The sequence below is a fragment of the Neovison vison genome, chromosome 10, assembly GCF_020171115.1.
Source record: "Neovison vison isolate M4711 chromosome 10, ASM_NN_V1, whole genome shotgun sequence".
In the NCBI taxonomy this organism is placed as follows: Eukaryota; Metazoa; Chordata; class Mammalia; order Carnivora; family Mustelidae; genus Neogale; species Neogale vison.
This window is the reverse complement of record NC_058100.1, coordinates 1658446-1675897: the sequence shown is the minus strand read 5'-3', so window position 1 is coordinate 1675897 and position 17452 is coordinate 1658446. Positions and strand designations below refer to the sequence as shown.

The following is a 17452-nucleotide window of genomic DNA, read 5'->3' as shown; positions in this document are numbered from 1 at the left end:
TTCATTCGGGCCAGTATTTATCAACAGTTTCTCTTTTCAGGTAACTTTCTGCACAGTGTGTTAGACACACTTTCAGTGAGGTTCGGTGTGCTTCCACCCGCGTACCCAGCCCCAGTGGGCCCCCAGGGTCCCAGATATGGAGCTGTTACCCCAGAAAGCTCCCTCGGACCCCTTCTCAATCTTTCCCCTCACCGTCCTCCCTGAGGCATCCGCGGGTCGCTTGTTTTTTCGGCAGCGGATTAGATCTGCCTGTTGCAGAGCTTGATGTCAGTGGGATCATAGCGTGCGCTGTCTTGCGTAAACCTTCTTTCGGCATAAAGCTGCGGAGGTACGTCTTGCTGCTTTTTCCCCTCTTATTGCTGGGTGGGAGTCCATAGTATAAATACACAAATCCATTCCCAGCTGTTAATGGACACCTGGGTGTGGCTGATTTTTGCCTGTCGTGAATGAAGCCGCTCAGAACGTTCCCGTGCAGACCTTCCCTGGACAAATGCTTCTTTCCTCATGGGGCGGCTGTCACGGAATCACTGGTCGGGCTGGTGTATGCTTAGTGTTAGAAGAAATGGTCAGATTTTTTCCAAAGTGGATTTCCTCCATTTTACCTTCTCATCAGAATTTCATGTCGTCCACATCTTCACAGCATTAAGTTTTTAATGCCCTCTTAAGAAGGGCTTTTGCAGAAGAGATCACAGACGCGTCTGGGTGTCTGGACGTGGTCTGAGCCTCTGCTAGCTCCACGACACGCTTGTCTTCCTGGGGACTTGGGCTGCTTCAGAGCAGCTGTGTCACACTGAACTTGAGGTCACCATAATAGATCTTTTTCAGACTTTTTTGAGCCATCTCGTGTTTTTGTGCACTTAAACTGATTTTTAAAAAAATTCTTAACGTAAGACTTTAAATTTGTCCCACTAAGTTTCATTCCAGTAATTTGACAAATGCGAAATTTTGAGTCTGTCATCAGTTGGTCTAGCAATCCCTTTCAACTTTATACGATTTACCGATTTGGTAAGTGTGCTTTCTGGGTCTTCTCAGTCATTGGTGGAGCTGCTTTATAGTTCGGGTCCGAAGACAGGGCCATTGGGACCTCTCTTGTAACTCCGTTCAGTAGGCTAGGCCAGCAAACTATGATTTGTCCTTACTGTGAAGTCCCCCGGCTCGCTTTCCTACACGTCTCCCCGTTGGAAATGTAGCTTCTACAAAGTGAGATGATTAGTTTTAGTTTTTGTTTTTTGTAGAAAAGGGATCCTGGTGAAGGGGTGAGGAGGAACAGAGGGAGGAGAGAGAGAGAGAATCCTAAGCAGATTCCATGCCCAGCGCAAAGCCCAGTATGGGGCCCAATCTCCTTACCGTGACCCAAGCTGAAATCAAGAGTCAGATACTGAACCGACTGAGCCACCCCGGTGCCCTATGAGACTGTTAGCTCTGTCCCGTGTCCCAGCATCTAGAACAGCACCTGAGGCACAGCTGGGAGTCAGTGAATGTGTTTGAATGACAGACAGATGTGAGGGTTTTGTCCCACGTCTTGCTGGAAACAAGACACAGTGTCTCTGTGGAGCCTGTGGGAACGGAGACCCACCTGCGCCAACTGCACCGTTTGGCTTCTTTTCAGAGAAGGAGGTGAACGAGCTGATGGAAGAGCTCTTCGAAACTGTAAGTAGAGCCGCGCAGTGGCGGCTCCTCCCACGGGCTCCTCCCTCGGGCTCCTCCCTCGGGCTCCTCCCACGGGCTCCTCCCACCACGGGCTCCTCCCTCGGGCTCCTCCCTCGGGCTCCCCCCCCCCCCCCCCCCCCCCCCCCCCCCCCCCCCCCCCCCCCCCGGCCAGGCTGGTTTGGCCAAGCCAGTCCGCCTTCAGCCCCCTCGGGAGCGGGTGTCGTGGGAGGGGGTTTTGCTCACTGACAACTTGGCTGTCCATGGGCAGGGTGTTCTTAGTACAGAGTTCCTCACGCACTCTGGACGGCCTCCGCAACCATCATTCGGTGCATCGTAAAGATTGCAAATTAGGTTTTAGATTATTCTGGGCACAGATACGTACCTTTCTCATAGCCTTGTCTCTTGAACACTCTTTCTGACCATTCTGAGCTCTCTGTGCTCTGTCCTTGCCATTGCCAGTGGCTGACCGAGAGACTTTGTTCCGGGCTAGCGGCCAGCCAGCCGTGTGCAGGACCGCGGCTGCCCCGACGTGGGGCAGGTCTGGGGGAGCTTGTGCTGGGTCCCAGTGTCGTTAGCGCCCTGGAGACTGTAGTTTTTGCTTTCCCTGCTCACTGCTGGGGGACCTCCACATGCCCCCTTCCCCAGGATCACCCTCCTTCAGTTCCACCCCATGCCCTCAGTTCCAGGACGAGATGGGACTCTCCAACGTGGAAGATGACGGCCCGGAGGAGGAGGAGCGCGCGGCTGAGCCCCGGCCGAGCTTCAATACCCCACAAGCCCTGCGGTAGGCTGGCCAGACAGGCTGAGCTGCAGAACGGGGGAGCGTGTGTCCCCTCACTCCTCACAAGTCCCCATCGTCGCTCGGCGCCCGCGGTCGCTGCGGGAGGGCTGCGCAGCCCCGCGTGGGATGGGTGTCCCGGGAACAAGCCTCCCTGCCGTGGGGCAGTGCAGCGGCAGCCCGGGCTGCGTCTGTTTGGGAAGGGGGAGAGAGCAGGAGCTGGCGTCCGCAGAAGCTTCTCCGGGTGACTGGTCCTGGAGAGGCGCGAGGACCCCGTGGCCAGCCACAGCAGCTGCCCCTGCCACCAGCGCCCGAGTGGCCCTTTGTTCTCCTTGCTGGCCGCAGGCATCGGGTGGATGCTACGGGAAGCATGCTGGTCGGCTGGGGGCGGCTGAGCCGCCTGTGCGGGTGCCCTCTGCTGCCGAGGCGCGGCCACCCCTCCGGCAAAGCCGGGCCTCCTTTCTCCCCGCAGACGGCGCAGGCCCCAGTGCTCGCTGTTTGTGCGACGGCTTTGTAGAACGCACGTGTGCTCCGGCGGACGGGGAGCTACCCTGAGCGGAGGCAGACATGCCCGGGGGGGGGGGGGGCTCCGGGCGGGTGTGGAGCAGAGCAGAGCGCAGAGGCCCACGGGGGCCGCTCGCCCCGGGTTTGCCTGGTCCTTTCCCCCCGCAGAGCCGCAGATGTGCCTGTGGTAGAGACAAGGGACCAACCGCTGCGTAACAGCTGGGGGCGCGGCTCGCACTGCGGTCTGGGAGACCCCGGGGTGGGGCCACACAGGGTTTCAGGATCCCACCGCCCCTTGTTGTGTTTTGGCTTTATTGGGGTATAATTGACAAGTTGTAAGACATCAAAGTGCTCCCTGGTGATTTGATGCAGGTAAACGATGGGAACGGGACCCCCATTGAGTTAACACCGTTGCCTCCCGTGCTTACTTTTCGGGGAGACAGTTTCAAGATTTCGGAGTCTTTATTTGACTCACTCACTGCAGGCCCTCATGCTCAGTTTGCCTGGAAACGCGCGTCAGCGCTACTGATGAGCTGTGTGTGGGGGGCTTCGGATTTGGGATTTCGAGCATTACGTTAAAGGCCTGGCTGACCGTCAGCTGTCCCTGGCCTGGGTTTGGTTTATCTGCAGGGGCCGCGCCTGCTGCCCTTTCCGCTGTGTCCGCAAACCTGGCTAGTCTTTGACTAAGTAAGATCTCGTGGGGAAAGTGGGCTCTCTGTGTCCCTTACCAACCCACTCGGTACTGTTCCGAACAGCAGGGCAGGCAGTTTGGGCTTTGTCTGCTTTCTCAGTGTTTCTGTTTCTCTGTTGCCCTTCGAGGAGCACAGATGTTGGAGAGTTTTCCATTCTCAGTACACGTCGTACAGAGGAGTGTCCTTGTGTTCGGGTTTTTACCCTGCACTTGTCCATAGTTGCAGTAAATGCTTAAATGGACCCAGAACTTTTATCTGCAGAGGCTGTAGGAAAGTCATCGTTGAACTGTCCTTCCAGTCTGGAGGCTTTCGTGCAGGAGGGTACCCCGCTGGTCGCACCTGTTCGAGCTGGTTTTGTCCTGATTGCGTGGGGTATCTGCTCACCCTTAATGCTGCCAGTGGGGTCTGTGGACGCCTGCTTCAGCACTGGCCGGTCTCTCCCTGGGAGGCAGGGGTGGGCGGGTGGGTTAGACAGCTGAAGGGAGGGGTGGGGCGTGGGGGGCTGCAAGAGGGTCTATTCCTGGTGTGGGGGGCAGCTTCTCATTGTCCCGTTCAGCTGTCCTGTGGCTCAGTGTGTCCCCTTCTTGCTTCATACCAGGTCTCTGACTCTTTAAGAAAGGAAGGCAGGGCACCCTAGGTGGATGGAGTGGCCGGAGGGCAGAAGCTGGACCTGGGGGGCTCCTGGGGAGATTAGGGAACAGATGCTGACTTGGAGAAGGTTCGGTGTCGCCACTGGAAACATGTTCCAGGGGCACGTGGGTGTCAGCGGGACTCAGGGGTGATGAGTTCTTCCCCTTGGCTCTTTGAGTGCGTTGTTGCCCAGACGGCTCTGCTCCTGGAGTGCTGTGTGATGTCTGCTCTGTCAGCCTGTCGCTCAGAGGACGGTGGTGGAAAGTGGGGGGTGTGCGGCCCAGAGCTGTCTTACTTGGGTTAGTGCCGACAGCTCTGGGGAGAGCCTGGGTAGGCCGGCGCTCGTTGGCTCGGGTGGGATGTGGGGTTCGCAGGAGGTGGGCGCGTGCGGGCCTCAGTGCTCCATCGGGGCGGCTGGGCGTGTGACCAGCCATGGGAAACGCGTTCGGTCGTCTTCGCTGGGCAGGTTCGAGGAACCGCTGGCCAACCTGCTGAACGAGCAGCACCGCACGGTGAAGGAGCAGCTGGAGCAGCTGAAGCTGCGGAAGGCGTCGGGCCGGCAGGTGCCCGAGGCAGAGCGTGCGCAGCCGCTGGTGGAGAAGGTCCGTCAGACGCTGACTCTGGACCCAGCGCAGAGGGGACGCCTCCAGCAGCAGATGCAGCAGGTCAGGTCGACCTCGGCGGGCTCCGGCCGGGGCGTCGGGGGCTGGGCCGTTCGGGGCTGGGGTGTCCCAGGCCGGCACAGGGCCAGCAGCTTGCCACGTTCTGACCATCAGGAACCGGTGTCTCGATGCCCCCTGAAATCCCATGGCCCTAGGATCTTCACAGCATTGAGGACCTTGACAGGGCATCGCCTTGGTGTCCTTGTGGGCGGGCGGCACGCGAATGCACGCGGCGACCCTCACACCCCTGGGCTACACGTTTCAGAGTCTTCCGTGTCCCATTCTGAATTTCACAGCCTAGCTTGCTGGAGGAGTTCTAGTGTCAGTCCCTCGGGTTTGAAGTTGAACTTCCTGTTCCTGTCATTTGGCTCTGGGGGAGCAGATCTGAGAAATTCACACCAAGATACGGTGCCAGTCTCATCGTGTCTTTGGAAAGTAAAGCGTGCGGTGGTGTCGCAGACATCTTGGTGAGGTCTTCTGGGTTCCGGAAGTGGCCGCGCCGTAACGCGTCACCCTGTTATTCTCTTTCCCTTCCCAGCATGTTCAGCTCTTGACGCAGATTCACCTTCTCGCCGCCTCCAACCCCAACCTCAGTTCAGAGGCCAGTACCACCAGGATATTTCTTGTAAGGTTCCAAGTGTCCTGCACTCTAAAGACGTGGGTGTCCGTCAGCCCAGGGGTCACCTCCCTTAGATGGTCACTCAGGGCGTCCTGGCAGCTGTTCCCGTGGCTTCCTCTGTTTGCTGAGAACCCGCCTCCTACCCCATGTAGGGCCGGAGAGCCTACCCAGTTCCCCTACGACCATTCCTCTGATCGGGTCTTCTTTCTCGTCTTTTAAAGAGATTTTATTTATATATTTGAGAGAAATATGTGCACGAACAGAGGGAGTGTCAGGCAGAGGGAGAAGCAGACTGCCCGCTGAGCAGGGAGCCTGATGCGGGCCCCGATCCCAGCACCCTGGGATCATGCCCTGAGCTGAAGGCAGATGCACAACTGACTGAGCCCCCCAGGCACCTCTCCTCCTCCTCATCTTTAGATCCACCTTGACTTCTTGGGTTTTTGGTACTTTTGTTCTTTTTTTTAAAGGGTTTTATTTATTTGACAGAGATCTCAAGCAGGCAGAGGGGGGGAAGCAGGCTCCCCGCTGAGCGGAGAGCCCGATGTGGGGCTTAATCCCAGAACCCTGGGATCACGACCTGAGCCGAACGCAGAGGCTTAACCCACTGAGCCACCCAGACGCCCCAGTACCTTTGTTCTTTTTATTGAATTCATTACGTATTCATTAGGTTCAACATTATTATTTTATATATAAAATTAATCTTGGTCATGCCATCTTAAAGTATTTTTGAGGAAGGGCTTTTAATTTTGAAATTATCTGGGTGTTCTTTAGAGAAACCAAAGACAGAAAATTTAAATCGTTCTCAGTCTTGGAGCTGGACCATCCGGAAGGCTGCGGAGTAAAACAGGAACAGACGCGCGTCCCAAACGCAATCCCTAAGTGTCCGGGACTCCGCCAAAGCGTAGTCTTAATGGGGCGATGTCAGGCACGGAGGGCTTTGTGAGGACTCGTATCTGCTCCTGTCCTCCAGCACGGAGGACACGTCTCCTCTCGGAGGCCGGTGAGGCTGCTCGTCTTACGTGTGTGGGGCTGAGGCTTGTGCTTTGTGCTCTGACTCCCCAGAAGGAGCTGGGCACCTTCGCGCAGAGCTCCATCGCGCTCCACCAGGCCATTCCCGGCTTCCAGACCTCGTTCCAGCCCTGCAACCTGCTGGGGGCGGTGCGGCTCGTCGAGGACGTCAGCGCGCACGTCAGCGCCGACTGGAGCCCTCGCAAAGCCGTCAAGAAGACCGGTAGGGGCCCGCGCTCGCCTCTGCCCTCTGCCTGTGTGGAGAGCTGGGGATCTGTCACGAACCTCCCTTCCCGGGAGTCGGGGCCTCTGTGATGTCGTCCCGGTACCCGCTGCCTGCGGTCCCGGAGGGCGTGATGGTGCTCCGGCCTCCGTGAGGGCCGCGCCGCTGGGCAGCACGGGGCAGGGGGCGGGGGGCAGGGACGGGATCCGGGGCGCCTGTGAGGGCGGGGAGCGGCAGGAGCCCGGCTGCTGGGGTCTGGGGAGGAGGAAAGGCTGGTGCTTGAATTTGGGTTGCGGTCAGCTTTCGTCCTTCGTGTTACTGAGGTCCTTGTACTTCCCTTTGTGGTGGCAGCGGTTCCTCCGTTTTGAATGAAATGTTGATTTGCGAATTGGACACAAATTAGAGATGTTGTACATTTGCTGTAAACACTTGTGTGCGTTTGCTTTCTACCGTGCATTTGTTAGTAATTTTTGAGAAGATGTTGGCTGTTCCCTTAAAGTGAATAATAGCTTCTAATTAGTTTCCTGCCGTAGCAGATGAGTCGAGGCTTGGAATCCCAGACTCAGCCTTACGCTGACCGGAGTTGAGTTCAGGTGCATTAAGGAACTCCGACGACTTCCTTAGCTCTCTGGTGGTAAAGCAAACCTAGGATCGTGGCCTGCTAATAACACGTACAGTGTCCTGGGGTTTTCTCCTGGGGCTATGGAAACACCGTTTTTGGAAGGAGACCTGTGGAGATGGCGTTGCTTTCTGTGTCTGGACAGTAGACGGGCCTGGAATTGAGAGGCGCGGGCAGCAAGGCAGAAACAAGTGAGACTGAATTGCCTCAACCTTTTATGGTTTTTCTTCCCAACCCCAAGAGGAATCTGGGAGGACTTAATGGAAGTTAAGTAAGAATCAGATCAGATAAACTCTGGAATCCCAGGCTGGTGAGGGAGATGAACGCAGTTGGCACCTTATTCTGGAAGAAAGCGGGCGTTGTCGCCGGTCCTTCCAAGGACTTTGGGGGGCTGGGGAGTCGCGGAGGCAGCAATGTCCGCGGACACTCTGTGTGCCAGGGGTCACCCGCCCCGTCACAGATGTCCGTGCCGACGAGGGAAGAGAGCGCGTGTCCATGTTTAGTCGTGCCCAGGGGACTCCCCATGGGCGTGTGTCAGGCCGTGAAGATGCTGGGAGCTTCTCTGGGGTGAGAGGTGGGGACCCCCCCATGTCTGGGTGAGAGGTGGGGACCCCCCATGTCTGGGTGAGAGGTGGGGACCCCCCACCAGGTCTGGGCAGTGCTGGCCAGATGCCAACACGCACTCAGAAGCTTCTGTTCTGGAATTTCATTTACCACAGTATTGTTTCCTCACAGGAGATGAATTTCCCTGTTTGCCAAAACAAGTGGCATGGACCCTGGCCACAAGCAAGGTTTTCATGTACCCGGAGCTCCTTCCAGTGTGTTCTCTGAAGGCGAAGAACCCCCAGGATAAGATTTTCTTCACCAAGGCCGAGGACAAGTAAGGGTTTGCTGTGGGGGACAGAGGCCCTGAGGAGAAGACCTGGTTCTCTCTCTCGAGGAGCGTGGGGGCGGCCGGGCGCGTGGTACCCAGCACGGGCAGGGGAGACCAGAGGCCGGGACGGGGTGCCGGGCGGCTCTGCAGTGGGTGTGCTCCAGCGGGGCGGACACTGCTCTCTGTGGGGAACAGAGTGCCCTTTGGGGAAACATTTGAACGTTTTTTCCCCCATTGTGAAAAAACCCATCTCACAGTACTATTGGAGAACATTTTTCAAAGGAAAAACATTTTTTTTTCCCAATTTATTTATTTTCAGAAAAACAGTATTCATTATTTTTTCACCACACCCAGTGCTCCATGCAAGCTGTGCCCTCTATAATACCCACCACCTGGTACCCCAACCTCCCACCCCCCCCCCGCCACTTCAAACCCCTCAGATTGTTTTTCAGAGTCCATAGTCTCTCAGGGAAAACATTTTTATCCATTATCCTCACCACCCCATGGAAATGATTTTCTTTTCTTTCTTTCTTTTTTTTCTTAAAGTAAGCGCTGCAGCCTGCCTGGGGCTCGGAGTCCCAACCCCAGACTGAGAGTCCTGTTCTACCGACTGAGCCAGCCCCGCACCCCCAATGATTTTTCATGTAATTTTTGGCAATTTAAGTATAATTTTGTTTTGCTTTTTTTGAGCTAACACCTTGAAATTGTTTTTCAGTGCTCTGGGCTGGAGCGCCGTCCTTCTTGTAGTTTCTGTGTGTTGTCTTCTCAAGCGATCCTGCACGGCCCTGGGACGGCCCCTTTATCTGCCACGTTGGTTCTCTCTCCTCTGGCCCTGCCGCCCCCATGCGGCTCCAGCATGGATCTTTGTGCATGAGCTTTTTTTTTTCTTCTTAAAGATAATCATTTATTTGGCAGAGAGAGGCGCAGCGAGAGAGGGAACACAAGCAGGGGGAGTGGGAGACGGAGAAGCAGGCTTTGGAGTTTAACCCTTTGGGTAAATTCTCAAGCGTGGGGTTATTTGGTAAAGGTCAGGAACATGGTTGGGCTCCTGGTGCGTACTGGCCAGTGCCGCCTGCGAACCGCGGTGGCTAGGTTAGGTTGGGACGCGGTCTCAGTCCCGGTTTATTACGTCTCACACCGCGCCCAGTATTCCCTTCACATTTGTTCTGTTAGCCCCATCCTCCTCCCTTTGAATTTCTTCGGTACGACTGGCATGAAGCACGTCCCGATCTGGTATTGTTTAGTCGTCTCCGCCCGTTTGCCCTCTTCCCACCTGAGCGGGAGCTCCTGGTCGCGTCTGGGTGGTCGTGCTTCCTGCCTGTCGGTAGCCGCCTCCGATCTCTGTCGGGAGCCACTGGCCTGCACAAGACGAGGCGTGCAAGCCTTGGGGCGTAGGCTGCGGGCTGCTCCGGGGAGAGCACGTTCCGCAGAACAGAGGGCGGCGAGACTGAGGCCATGGGTCCTCTCTCAGTTTGTTGGCTCTAGGGCTGAAGCACTTTGAAGGAACCAAGTTTCCTAAGCTGCTGATCAGCAAGTACCTCCTCACCTGTAAGACCGCCCACCAGCTGACGGGCAGGATCAAGAACCTGAACATGAACCGGGCCCCCGACAACATCATCAAGGTGCGTGCTTCCCGCCGACCCCACTCCGAGGGCCTTGGCTCCTGCCACCGGAGCTGCGTCGCTCCCCCTCTGGCCTTTCCAGGGACACTGACCCTTGTTCTCCTCTGGGGGATCATCTTTTTCCTCTGTTACAGTAATTTCTCCTAAAAAATGAAATTATTCCAACCTTTTTTTTGGAGAGAGAGAGAGATTGGGAGCGGGCATGGGCGGCGTGGTGGGGTGAGGGTCGTGTGGCAGGGAGAGGGAGAAGCAGGCTCCCCGCGGGGCAGGGGGCCTGACTTGGGAATTGATCCCAGGACCCCAGGATGTTGACCTGAGCTGAAGGCTGATGCTTAACCACTGAGCCGCCCAGGTTCTCCAGAATTATTCCAACTTTTAAAATACTTCTCGACTTCATGTTTCCCTCCAGCCGCTCCTTCTGTCTTTTTCCCACTAGCTTCCGGAGACAACACTCTGCCCTATCCTCCTCCTTACGTTTTCTATGTAGGTGTGTCTGTCACGGTTACAAGTGTATATTACGTGGAAGGTAAATTGTTTAAGTGATTTGAAGAGTCAAATGGAGGCGCCTGGGGGCTCAGTCGTTAAGGGTCTGCCTTTGGCTCAGGTCCTGATCTCGTCCTGTGATGGAGTCCCGTGTCGGGCTCCCTGCTCAGCAGGGCACCTGCTTCTCCCGCTCCCTCTGCCCCTGCTCGTTTGTGTCAGTCTGCCCACACCCATCAAATGAATAAAGAAAATCTTTAAAGAAAGAATCCGTAGTTCTGTGAGGCTTATTACGAAGAATATTTTTCTCCCTGTTCCGTGCTGAGGTTTGGAGGGGTGGTGTGTCTGCGTCTGTATCTGGATGTGCCTGTCGTTGCCGCCCCTCAGTGCTTCGGATTGAAGCCTTATTTATTAAAGCACGACACAGACGACAAAGGTTCGGGCCTCCCACCGCCGCAGCCCTGCTGTCATCACGGGCGTCCCCTGCCCCCGGTTCTCGCCCTAGAGATGGGATTCAGGCTTACAGTAGAGGCGTGATACGTGTTTGCTGCCAGCCGAGCTGTGTGGTGCGGCGTGACTGCTTCGCCGCCGCCGTGTTTCTGTGGAGGTGGTAGTTGTGCGGGGGGGAGCGGGGGGGGCGGTCTCCGGAGCTGTGTACTTGCTGTTGGACGCTGGAGTTTGCTGTTGTGCTGGGAGTCTCTGGTCACTGTTCAGACGATGTCGGTGCTGTCATTCTCCGCTTCCTGCGGAAGCCTGTCCCCGGCTCCCCTGGCCCGTTCCCTCTAAGCCTTGCTGCACCGACGGCTTCTTGGCTTCTTGGCTTCTTGGGATTTCTCTCCCCCGTCATTAGGGCTTCGTTTTGCTTCTCTCCCGTGTGTGTGCTCCTGGTCCCCGAGCCCCCCTCTTTCTAGCTTTTCTCCTTCCTTCTTTTACTGGAGCACATCCTCATGGCATTCTGGGCAAGAGTGCTTGAGAGACAGGTGTGTAGATTCAAATCGCCTGTGGGCCCGGTCTTCACGCTATGTGGACAGGCCCGGAGGCAGCGTCTCCCTGTTTGTGGGTGTGACCACTGTCACCGTGGGACACAAGGTCTTACCGTTAAGTGGGGGAAGGCTACGTAAGACCTTTCTGTCTTATTTTTGGTATTTCTGATGAATTTAATTATTTAAAATGTAAAGTTTTCAAAAACTTTAAAAGTATATCCCTTTTCTGCTCTCTACTTTCAGTGGGTCTAGAATGAGGGTAGACATCACTTTTATTAGAAAGTTTTAAGGTCCTTGCTCCATTTTCTTGTTGCTAGTGATTTAATGCCTTGAACCTGTGTGACCTTCCCCCGCCCCACCACCCCCCAGTCCCCCTGCCCCAGGAGCATATAGGGTTTTTCCTTTTCTTCAGTGTTTTGGGATTCTCTGGTGCTGTGGATGCTTCAGTTTGGGTCCAGTGTGATTAATTTTCTAGTGACGGGGACCCGGTCCCCATGGGCTCTCCCCTGCGTGGTTCCCCCAGTCCTTCCACTGGTCTTCTCTTTCCTCAACACTTGGATCTTTTGTTGTACTTTCTGGGGTATTACTTTGGCTTTTTCTTCTGACCTTTCTGCTGAGTTAGCTGTTTCTCTGGTTGTTCTTTTTCTTTTCTTTCTTTTTTTGTTTTTAAGATTTTATTTATTTATTTACTTGACAGAGAGAGAGAGAGAGAGATCACAAGCAGGCAGAGAGGCAGAGAGAGTGGGAGGAAGCAGGCTCCCCGCTGAGCAGAGAGCCCGATGTGGGACTCGATCCCAGGACCCTGAGATCATGACCTGAGCCGAAGGCAGAGGCTTAACCCACTGAGCCACCCAGGCGCCCCAGGTTGTTCTCTTTCTCCTCAAAGCTTCTTTATGTTCATTGAATGTTCTTTAATGGTGAACGGCAGAGGGGGTGTAGGAAGCGGGAGAGGATGAAAGCTGGGCTTGTTCCCCATGTCCCGTCGCACCGGGCACCTGCCAGCCGCTGTGCCTGACAGCCTCTGTCCCACTGCAGCTAGGCTACTGCCGGGGGACGGGACTTCTGCAGCTTCTGCCCGCTCTCCTCATCTCTACCTGTTCCCTTTTCTGTCTCTACCCCCACTTCTAGAGGTTTCTGCTGGCTCACTCTCTGGCCAGCCTCCAGCCTCCGTCTCGTTGGCCCGTAACTTCTCCAGGCAGCGCAGCTGCTTCACTCCACGTCTCCTCCATCTGCTTTTTAGTTTCGGAAACTTTGGTGCTTTCAGCTTTTCTTTCATTTTTTCTCTTACAGGCTTTGACCTTCCAGCAGTTCCCTTGTTTTCATAGGGTTTTAAGAGGGAATAAGGCCAAATGTATGTGTTTAATCTGTTTTGAACAGTAAACATCGTCTTCGCTCTTACACCCCTGGACTGTGGATTGTGTCCTTCTACGGATCCCAGTTACTCCCCATTGGCGGGGCAGCGGCCGCCCCCGTGGCTTCCTCCCGTGCGGCCGTCCCGCTGGGGCTACTCCTGCTCTCGGTGCAGCTGCTGCTTCACGAGCCCCTCTTGCCCTGCTCTGCCCACGCGTCTGAGCTCTGCGGGAAACTTCTGGTGTGTCAGGACGCCTGTCCCCTCCTGCTCCTCAAGTCTGTGGCCTTGGTCCAGATTCTTGTCCCGAGCGCCAGCTCCACATAGCCAGCTGTTGTCAGGAATCCTTTCCCAGGCTGCGTCGTTGACCCCTCAGTCTGAGCTGTGTCCCTCTGCACCTTCTCGTTGTCACGGCCAGCCACCACCAGCCCCCTCCCCTCCCCCAGCGCCCCTTGCTGTGGTCTGTGTCCCTGTGCGACCTTGCAGTCTGGCTGTTGTCCCAGTGCCTAAAGTTGCCCGTTGTCCTTGATCCCTGCCATAACCAGGGCTGTCCCCAAGCCCCCTGTGTTCTTTCCCTGCCTCCTACCCCGATGCCCGTGGCTGTTATGGTGCCTGCGTTAGTGCTGTGGTTTTTTCTTTTTTTCTTCCTTTTTTTTTTTTCGTAAATGAATGAGGTGCTTTAATCACCCAGCATTTGTTCTAATGATTCTTGTTGGCAGCTGCCGCCTGTCCAGCGATTCTGTCCAGACCTCTGCCCCTGAGGTATCAGTTTGCGGCCCCATTTTGGTCCCTTGCCACCATTTTCAGCCCCTCCAGGGCTGGCAGGACGCTGCGGGCCGGCTCGTAGGGCCTCCACTGCAGCGGCTGGGCGTGAGCCCGTTTCTCTGGCGTGGCCCGGAGCTGCAGGTGCCGTGAAGCCGCTCGTGTGTGGGACCAGTTCTTGGAGCGAGCGGGCTTGACGGTGTCCAGCATTCAGGGACTTTCAGTTCCACGGACCCCTCGAGGACAGCTGCTGGAGCTCTGACTAGCGGCCGCTGCTTCCTGTTTTCGCGGTACCTCCAGGCCTCCGTGCCGACCGGGCCTGTCCGGTCCTGCTGCTTGCACCGGCCGTGGCTCCAACGCACGGGGCGGCCTCACGCAGTCGCCCCGGGACCCCCTGGCACGCGCTCCCGGCTCAGGAGTCTGGCCCTGATGCCCCATGCCCAGACAAATGCCATGGTTTTTTTTCTTTCTTTTCTTTTTGAATTTTATTTTTTTATTTGACACACAGAGATCACAAGTAGGCAGAGAGGCAGGCAGAGAGAGAGGGAAGCAGGCTCCCCGCTGAGCAGAGAGCCCGATGCGGGGCTCAATCCCAGGACCCTGGGATCATGACCTGAGCTTAAAGACCGAGGCTTAACCCACTGAGCCACCCAGGCCCCCAGTGCCATGGTTTTCTAACTGGTGTTTCTGCTTCTGGCTCCTTCCACTGCTACCGTGGCCGCCTCTAGATGGCTCGCGGGCAGAGCCCATGCTGCACGGCGCGGCACAGGGCCCCCGCCTTTCCTCCAGCTTGTCTCGGGATGTCTGCCCACATTCCCTTGTAGCCAGACCAGGCTCTCTGTGGTTCCTTAAACCTGGTCGTGATTTGGAAGGAGAAGGGTGTCGGCAGCCCCCCCGCCCCCCCCACCGGCACCAGCCCGCTCTGTGCCCCCGGGAGTCCTCTGTAGTCGCAGCTGCGCCAGACACGTCTGTGTGGTTCGGGAGTGCCTGCTGCACCGCGTCTGCGTGCGTCTGTGTGTGCTTCTTCCCAGAGAATTTCATGTCTGGCTTGCTCTCTGCCAGCCCGCGCCCCCTGGGAGCCAGACCGCTTCTCGGGCTTGTCTGCTCCGGCTCCAGCGGCTCCGGCGGCCGCGCGGCAGGTGTGGATTCGGGGATGCTTGTTGTCACCGTTGGGAGTCCTGTCGGCTCACTCTTCAGACGGCCTCCGTCTCCTTCCCCTGCCGCTCTGACGTCCTTCGCACTTACTTCCTCAGTAGGAAGCTTCCGTGGGTCGCAGACGAGGGTTCAGGCGCTGTTGTGTAGGAGCAGATCTGAAGGAAGGGCTCCGACCTGCTCCCTGTTCTCTGTGCCCAAAACTTCTCCCTGCCTGCTGGTGGCGAGTGTTGCAGAAGCGTCTTCAGGATCAAGGGCTTAGTGGAATTGGACACGCACGGCGTGTTGCCGGTGCTGGTTAAGGTCGGGGGGGGGTCAAACCCCCCACGCTTTGCTCCCCAGCCCAGCAGAGGCCCCCGTTTCTGGAGGGAATGTGACTCGTGCGTCATTTCTTCGCCCTCAGTTTTACAAGAAGACCAGACAGCTGCCCGTGCTGCTGAAATGCTGTGAGGAGATCCAGCCCCACCAGTGGAAGCCGCCGGTCGAGAGGGAAGAGCACCGGCTTCCGTTCTGGTTAAAGGTACAGCTTCCTGCTCAGAGTGTGTAGGAGGCAGAACGACCACTGACCCCTGCCAGAGGCGTTGGGGGCTGCCCTGCACCTCCGGTGCCGTAGCTGTAGGATGGGCCCAGCAGACCATCCTCTTTCCCCCTTCCTCTCCTGCTGCTTGCCCTCCCCCCACATGACTCTCTTACCTTTGTAAAGTGGTGGGTGAAACAGTACAGCATTTCTAGAGAGTGGAGTTGGGATGTAGTGTTTGTAGAATTGGAAAACTGCAAGAAAACTCCTTCTTGCAAAGATTTTTTGAGACTGTTCTGGAAAGGTCCCTAAAGTCCTGGAAGCCCGGTGGTTTTGTCCCAATCCTGGGTCAGTGTGTTCTTGTTCTCAATAGGCCAGTCTGCCGTCCATCCAGGAGGAGCTGTGGCGCAGAGCTGACGGGGCCAGAGGGGCAGGAAATGGGACAGGAACCGCCGAGGGCAGCTCAGAGCCAGACCTGGGAAAAGGCAGCTCGGAACCAGGGAGTGAGAGTCCGTACCCACTGCTGTTGCCCAAGGGTGTAGTCCTGAAACTGAAGCCTGTGGCCAACTGTTTCTCCAGGAGGGCCTGGAGACAGAAGCGGCCATCAGTCCTGAAGCCGCTGCTGATCAGATCCAGCCCCTCCCTCCAGCCCAGCTCCACTGCTGGGAAAACATCAGCGAGGTCAGCTCCGTCCGAAGCCCCTCCGAGCAAAATGGTGGTCCGGGTTCCTCATGTGCTGCAGCCGGCCACCGTCGTACAGACGGTGCCGGGTGTCCCTCCACTGGCGGTCAGGGCCGGCGAGGGTTTCGAGTCTCCGGCAGCACTGCCTCCCGCAGCCCCTGAGGCCAGGACCAGCTTCCCTCTGTCTGAGCCCCAGACCCTGCTCTCCTCTGCCCCTGTGCCCAAGGTAATGCTGCCCTCACTTGCCCCTTCTAAGTTTCGCAAGCCGTGTGTAAAGCCGAGAGCCTCCAGGAGAAAGGGGGCCAAGGCCTCTCTCTGTCTGGAACCAGCCTCCCTCCTCCGCCCGGTCCCCGTTATCTTCACGGTGCCCGCCACCACGGTGAAGGTCGTCAGCCTTGGCAGTGGCTGCAACGTGATCCAGCCCGTCAATGCGGCTGTGGCCCAGACTGCTCAGACCATTCCCATCACCACCCTCCTTGTTAACCCCACTTCCTTCCCCTGCCCCCTGAACCAGCCCCTCGTGGCCTCCTCTATCCCGCCGCTCATCGTTTCCAGCAGCTCTGTGAGTCTGCCTGTCCCTTCCACCCCTGAAGATAAGGCCCCGGTGAATGTGGACATTGGTTGTCCCGTGGCTGAAGGGAAAAATGCCTTTCAAGGCCTAGAACCCAAATTAGAACCCCGGGAACTCTCTCCTCTCTGTGCTCCTGCCTTCCCCAAGGAGGAGCACAGCCCAGGGCCCCCAGCAGCAGATCGCGTGAGCCAGGAAGAGCGGCCAGAGAACCGTGCCTGTGGCTGGGCTCTGGGGAAGGCCGAGGGCGGGAGGCAGGCTCTGGAGCCGCTGCCCCCGGGGGACTTGCAGGAAATGGTCAAGATGGAACCTCAGGACCCTGGGGAGGGTGACTCTAGTGGGTCCTCAGGCCAGGACACCTGTGAGGACATCAGAGAAGAACGTTCTGTGGCATTGGACGCTGGCTTCCCCGGGGAGGAGCCGAGCGGTCCTAGTGAGCTGAGGAGACAGCCAGCCTTGCAGCAGGAGGAGGAGAGAAGGGAGTCGGCTAGAGCCGCGTCAGCTTCTCAGGAACCTCGGGATCAGGGAGACTCCGGAGATGGGAGCAGAGGCTCTCCCAAGACGGCTTCTTCCTGCGCCGACCCTGAAGGGGTGCGAGGGAGCCCCCCAGGCAAGTCTGAGGACCTCGCTAGTGCCAGTGGCCAGACGCGGGCGACCCCGGCTGGGCCAGAAGCTGGTGGAGAGAAGGACGGGCCGGAGGACGAGGAGGAAGAGGACTTCGACGACCTGACCCAGGATGAGGAGGACGAGATGTCCTCAGCCTCTGAGGAGTCTGTGCTCTCGGTCCCGGAGCTCCAGGTGAGAGCTGGGCACGTTCTCAGGTGTTCGTGGACAGGTCGCTGCTTGCTTGCTGCACTTCAGTGTCCTCCTGCCATTTTTGTCAGACTTTGAATACAGCGTGGTGTACAGTTTTGCCGGGCGGGGTGGGGGAGGTTGAGGCGAGAGGGGAGGAAAAGTGTGAACTTCCCCTGGGTGTTCTGTGTGACTCAGTCACTGGAACGTTAGATCGACTCACCTGCGCACAACTTAAACGGCAAAACACGTAGATCATGAGTGTGGACCTCAGCAAGGGAAAAGTTC

The 17452-nt window shown here is 57.1% G+C and overlaps 1 protein-coding gene across 9 annotated transcripts in view; it reads left to right on the top strand.

Annotated features, from left to right (window-relative positions):
• Positions 1 to 17452, top strand: part of GON4L (gon-4 like) — a 65833-nt gene that overhangs the window by 40372 nt on the left and 8009 nt on the right. For all 9 annotated transcript variants that reach the window (XM_044266520.1, XM_044266519.1, XM_044266518.1 and 6 more), the window contains 9 exons: positions 1610 to 1650; positions 2331 to 2434; positions 4721 to 4919; positions 5455 to 5541; positions 6598 to 6766; positions 8121 to 8265; positions 9731 to 9881; positions 15010 to 15126; positions 15497 to 17170. In XM_044266520.1, coding sequence (XP_044122455.1) covers positions 1610 to 1650; positions 2331 to 2434; positions 4721 to 4919; positions 5455 to 5541; positions 6598 to 6766; positions 8121 to 8265; positions 9731 to 9881; positions 15010 to 15126; positions 15497 to 17170 — 2687 coding nt within the window. The remainder of the gene's footprint in view (positions 1 to 1609; positions 1651 to 2330; positions 2435 to 4720; positions 4920 to 5454; positions 5542 to 6597; positions 6767 to 8120; positions 8266 to 9730; positions 9882 to 15009; positions 15127 to 15496; positions 17171 to 17452) is intronic.